This window comes from Phaeodactylum tricornutum, chromosome 5 (genome assembly GCF_000150955.2).
Source record: "Phaeodactylum tricornutum CCAP 1055/1 chromosome 5, whole genome shotgun sequence".
Taxonomy (NCBI): Eukaryota; Bacillariophyta; class Bacillariophyceae; order Surirellales; family Neidiaceae; genus Phaeodactylum; species Phaeodactylum tricornutum.
This window is the reverse complement of record NC_011673.1, coordinates 1,070,563-1,076,691: the sequence shown is the minus strand read 5'-3', so window position 1 is coordinate 1,076,691 and position 6,129 is coordinate 1,070,563. Positions and strand designations below refer to the sequence as shown.

The 6,129-nt window shown below is 44.2% G+C and overlaps 1 protein-coding gene across 1 annotated transcript; it reads right to left on the bottom strand.

Annotated features, from left to right (window-relative positions):
* Positions 1-330: 330 nt before the first annotated feature.
* Positions 331-3,761, bottom strand: PHATRDRAFT_34625 (predicted protein; the record flags this gene model as incomplete). Its single annotated transcript, XM_002178871.1, has 6 exons — positions 331-366; positions 424-691; positions 1,454-2,772; positions 2,945-3,199; positions 3,510-3,614; positions 3,717-3,761. The coding sequence occupies 6 exons, from the start codon at positions 3,759-3,761 to the stop codon at positions 331-333; spliced, it is 2,028 nt and encodes a 675-aa protein (XP_002178907.1).
* Between the last annotated feature and the right edge of the window lie 2,368 nt (positions 3,762-6,129).

The following is a 6,129-nucleotide window of genomic DNA, read 5'->3' as shown; positions in this document are numbered from 1 at the left end:
CAGGTCTTGAGTTGGGCTGGATAGCCGGATCGCCCCCGAATCGGGGTTAGGTCTTCCACTATATTTCAGGTCCTTCGCTGTAACTAAGCGGACTTCTTTATTTGACCCTACACCAGTGGACGTTGCCAGCACTGGTTCACTCCCTTCTACCACCTCGGTGGCAGTGTTACTGCTGTGCGTGATATCGCTCCGTGCCAGTAACTATCGGAGGGTTGATTAGTCCCCCCCGTACTCTTATTAACCGGTGAGTATACCCGTCCGAACCGGAGTCAGGATTGGTCTTTCAAGCCTGTTGGTATCGAATACCTCACTTGACCAGAGAACCCGTAGTCACGAAACAACCCACTGGCAAATCCAGAAGAAAACCTAGACGATTTCCAGTGCCGGTTATTCCGAGGAAGTAGGGAGGCCAAGACGACTTACTGACAAACCCTGAAGTACTAATGGGTTTTCAATACCAATGGTCAGGAGGGTGGTGGTGGCAGCTTGACAAAGGTGCGAAGCACAAGCCGATAAATGTCCCCGTAGACACCTCTGACACTTTATGCAACAACAAGCAATGTAAGCAGTGTTGTCAAACAAGGTACGGTTGGTACCAAGCTCAACACTTCCTTGAGGCGGACTCAAGGTGGGTTTACCAAATTCTGTGCGACGAGCAGCAGTGATTTGACGAGAAACCAAGACTGCTAATCTGTTACGGTATACACCAGTGTGCACCGTTCGGACAGAAGCGCTGTTAGGGACAGAGCTTGGTAAACAGAGAGGGCGTTATGACAAACGACCGGCGATACACCTAAGGGGCTTAGGGACTGTAAAACTCTACTCGTTGGCGACGCTCCCCTCGGGTTAGGCAGCGGATACGAGGACCTGTGCGTAAACTAGCAGTACGGATCAAAGAACTTATAAAACAATGATTGAAGAATTAGTGCTATAAACTAGTTCTCGTTGCTTCTCCGATTTGCCAACAAAACAACAAAACTGAGAAACAAACTCAACCGTACACAAATATCTTTCTTCGGTCATAGTATTCCTATACCATGACCCGCGCTCACATATACTTATAGTGACACCGAGAATACCTTCCATAACATGCATGCCGTGGAAAATGGAGCGCATCCATTTACATCCGTTAAGCAGGCAATAAGTATTATCTGTCCCACTCCGTTGCCACCGTCAGAACACGACACGTTCTGTCGCGTTCTCTCCAACGCTCGATACATCATTGTATCTAGGGACTCCATACAATAAGACCGAACTAACTCCCATACGACTCACTTCATTCTCAAGAACACTCCAACTGCCGTTCACCGTGTTGACATCCAACTGACGGACATCATTAGAAGACATGTCGCATGGTACTATACCGTGACAGACATCTAGAGGTTCACAGGTAGAATCCCTAGTTTCCTGTTGAACAAACCCATTGTATCTAGGACCTTTGTAGATTCCTAACATGGGTGGAGATGCCTTGAAACACCATTCTCGGTCCCTCTTGTGCCACTTTTCATCTAGATTGGTTTCGTGTTTGTCTAGATTTTCGATAGAAACAAGGTTTTCATCATACTTGGCATCACTTTCGGTACAGGCAAAGCTTTCATCACACTTGCAATCACTGATATCCACCGAAAATTGCATGTTGCATGGTTTATCACAACCCAGAAATTTTCGTACAGTGCATCCATAGGATTGCTCCCCATCATCATGACTATCAGTTGAAAAAGGTTGCCATTCACAAACTTGCTCCCCATTATTCTGACTTTTGGTAAAAGCTTGTTGTTCACGAAATTGCTCCCCATCATCCTGACTATTGGTTGGCGAAGTTTCTCCAATGAGGTTGTCAGGAGTGGAATCAGGTAAACCCTTTAAGACACAGGAATTTTTGCTTTCGATTCTATGCGACTCGGCGAAGTTGATGGGCTTAGAACAACCCTCCCCATCCTGTGGTGTAAGGCCCTTCCTGGTGAAACCAAGGATAGAAGCTGATGGCATAAGGGATGCAGTTGAGGCTTTCTTGATTGCAGATCGTCGGTAACGAGTAAAATCCGCTTTGGTCAATGCAGCAAGTTCCGAATTCTCCAAAAAACTCCCCTTTTCCCATTCAAGCAATACTTGCCAGTCAAAGAAAGCCTGCAGAAGCCAACAGTGTCCAAGCTTCATGGGCATCCGTTGTGGAAGTGAGTTGCCTTTGTCAGCAGGTGTGGGTGAAAAGGTGAGGGCATCAATGCCATCTTCAAGAAAACTGAAAAAATCCTCCATAGATTCAATGCTCTGCTGCAAAAAACATAAACGGATTGGGTGATCTTGGGAGAGCACAAACACATTGTCCAGAATGTGCATGAGGACCGTCTTGCTAGGAACAGGTGGCATGCTAGAGCAAGCATGAACTTTGTTGGTGTCATCGGGAAGTATCTCTTCCAATGTTGATTGTCGGTACTGAGCGAAATCCTGGTCGGTCAATGTAACAAGCTCCAGATACTTCAAGCTGCTTCCCTTTTGATGCCAAAGAGATGCCTGCCAATGCAGGAAGTGTCGAAGAATCTGACGGTGTGCAAGGGACAAAAGGGACCATTGAGGGTTCTTGTTGAATCTAAGAGTAGCAGTGCGAAAATATCCAAAGGTACTGAGATCATCTTCAAATATGCCAAAGAGGTCCTCCATAGATTCAAAACCTTGTTGCATAAGAAATAGTCGAATCGGATGCTCCTGGGAGAGCAAGAACACATTGTCTAAGAAGTGCGCGTAGACATCCTCACTGGTCAACACCATGATGGGCTAGGTAGCCAGAGCAATATGAGAATGCTTGAGGTTCTCAAACCATTAAACAGCGTTTGTGTTTGGGTCCTTTGCTGTTTTGTTATTGCGGACTTCGTTAAATGACCCCACACCAGTGAACAAAGCTAGCACTGGTACAATCAATTCTACCTCCGTAGGTAGTGTCTGTTACGCTCGCACGCGTACGCAAACTGTCGAGGGTTTGATTGGCCCCCTGTACTATTTTACGCCGGGTAGTAAGCCCGTCCCAACCAGAATCAGGGTTGGAGTCTTTTGGGCCTATTGGTATTTCTACCTCACCCAACCAGAGCAACCCGTAATCACGGAACGACTTGCCAACAAACCCTGAAGACTCCAAGGGGTTTTCGGCACCAGCAATTCCGAGGAAGTAGGGAGGCAACGAAAACTTACTTACGAAAACCTGGAGCTGAGCCAACGTTAGGGTTACAAGTGGGTTCTCAGTACAAGTTTACGTGAGGGGATGGGGATGCGGCTTCCAAACGATGTGTCGCACAAGCCAATAAATACCACCTTAAGTGATACCTCTGGCACTTATACACCACAAAAGAATGTCAGCGGTTTGTTACCAAAAATGTACACCTCGTACAAATTTGGAAACAATCTTAAGTAAAACTCAAGAAAAATGTTTACCACAAAAACACTGTGCAGTTGGCAGCAGTGGTTTGACGGGCTGTCAAGACTGTTAATCTCTCACATAGTACAACCAATGTACGTACGTAGGATAGTAACGCTGTTTGACAGTGCATGGTAAACACAGGTTGGGCATTATGACGAATGTTACGGTATGCCTCCTTGCGACATGTCTCATGGACATGATTCGCCTAACATGGATGTCGCAAGTGTGAATCAAAACTATGCACATGGAGTTAAGGAGGTGCGCACAGAAATATTGTCAGCCTTATTTCGTGGCCACGTGGACTCACAATAAAGGGTGCATTTGTACGATTGCTATGTTTCCGGAGGCGCATGTGTTTAGTCCTTACTTGTCAGTTTACAAGACCAAGGTACAGTGAAATACAATCGAAACATAGGAGATACAATTGCGGGGACAAAAGAGGTACCACAAACCACATGGTGGGATTGAACAAGATCCTATACTCACCATAGGTATCGTGCAAGGAACTTATAGTTCCGAAAGTATATATACATGTGAAAGAAAGGTTGCCTGTTGAGATTATGGCAGCTGTGGAAGATCAAAGATTCGATGGCATTTTTGTGGGATTGTTCACTGGACTGAACAACAGATTGACTAGTTTGTAGAAGGTAATCACCCACTCATTGTTTTATAAGTTCATTGATCCAAATTGCATTCTACGCATAGGTCCTTGTATCCGCTGTCTAACCCATGGGGAGCGTTGTCAACAAGTTGAGTTTTACAGTCCCTAAGTCTCTTAGGTGTATTGCAGGTTGTTTGTCTCAATGCCCACCTTTGTTTACCACTCACTGTCCTAACAGCAATCTGTCCTACGGTTGTGCTTTGGTAGTACTCCTTAACAGCATGGCTTTCTGAAAGTCCACAGTTTTGACAATGCTATGCCTCGTTTTGTTTACAAAACATTCTTGGAATGTGGGATCAATATGTGTTATTACAAGTGATTGTACCTTCACAATGTCTCCTGTTTTCAAACATATCCTGTTGCTGGCAGTTAGTCACAATGTAAACAATGAAATAGTTCTACTTGCATATGCTATCTGTGATGTTGAGAATGAAAGAAACTGGACATGGTTTGGTGAACAGTTAGCAAAGGACTTTGAAGGTGCTAAAGCAGTTGTGGCAGATTTTGACAAAGGAATTCAAAGCCATGCCTTCCAATCAATAGTGTCTAGTATGTTGGTGTAATTTGGGCGCTACATATGGCATATGGTTGGCAATGTACAAGATCATGGTGTGAAGCAAAAGACTCCAGATGCTGTTTATTCTACTGTCTTTACTTTAGCAAAATGTTGGACAAGGGATGCATACAAAAAAGCACTGCAAAAACTTGAGCTAATGGATGAAGAAGTTGCAAATTGCTTTGACAAATGGAAGGAACATTTTGCTGCTTATTTGTTCCTACAAGCTGAACAACCGTGGTACAGAAAGCAGTTAAACAATGCAGTGGAGCAGATGAACAGCACAATTGAGGATCTTTGATGCCAGCCAATCCTCAATCTAATTGTTGGTGTGTCCAGATGGGCATTTTGCGAAAATCAAGAGCATAGTGAGCTGGCAAAGAAATGGATTGAAGAGGGTTCTCTTTTGACAAAGTTTGCAACATCCCATTACAATTTGTGCGTGGATGCTGCCATCAATAGATGGGAAAGGCACGGTGACTGTCTCCCACTCCATCTTCTCAAAAGTCACTTTCACATAGTGCTTTTTCTATGATAAAGTATAGCCACGCAATACTGCAATTTGCCACTAAGGTGAGCAATTGTCATAGCTATTGTTGTTGGAACATTCAACTAGCATAGTGCCTAGCTCTGAATATTGGCTATGTTTGCCAGCCTTATTACTGTCCCAGTCGTTGTCTGTACGACGCTGCGGATAGAGGCAATGTTTTTCGGGTCATTACCAAAATGTCATTTGCGAAGGCAGTGCGAAGTGACACGTGTGTGCATCTAAGGATGCAGCAGTTGTGACACGCAAGATGACATGTCTCGCCAACCAAGAAATCATCTTTACATAAGCGATTTTCTCTATTATGGTCGTCCCTTGAGAGGTAAAGAAAATACCTTCTCCACGTCTACAAACTGGGATTGAATCGAAGCAGATAAGTCTGCACACAATCAAAGGGTCTCATGTTCATCTGCATTGATCTGCATTCATTTGCATTCATATGCATTCATTTGCATTCATTTGCAGTCATCTGGATTCTGCGGGATCAACGCATAGAAGACAGTACAGAGGCTAGGGTCTCCTTGAATACAATTGACCAGAACATTACTATCCCAGTGATGTGACTATCCGTGGAGAGTAGTACTGATTCTACTGAGACTCCTAAGGGAGCTCCAAGGGATTTGTTTGCACTCGAAAAGATTACATCCATATTTGTCTCTACTCACAATTCTAAATTCAGTCGAGGTCAAACCGATTGAGTTACCAATTAATTACAATACAATCGGGGCCTTACAAGGCTTTCCCCTTTATTCATCTTACTCTCTCTTTGTATCAACAATACATTGCGTGAGTATTGAAGAATCCGTTATCTACATTTGAGGATAATTGCAATGTTCATGGACTAGGCGCTAGATTATACAAACAGACTGTTTGATGCTGAATATCTCCACTCAAGATGTACTGCAAAGATCAAAGACCTCAGTGAAATAAGCCAAGAAACCACTATACATGCACCT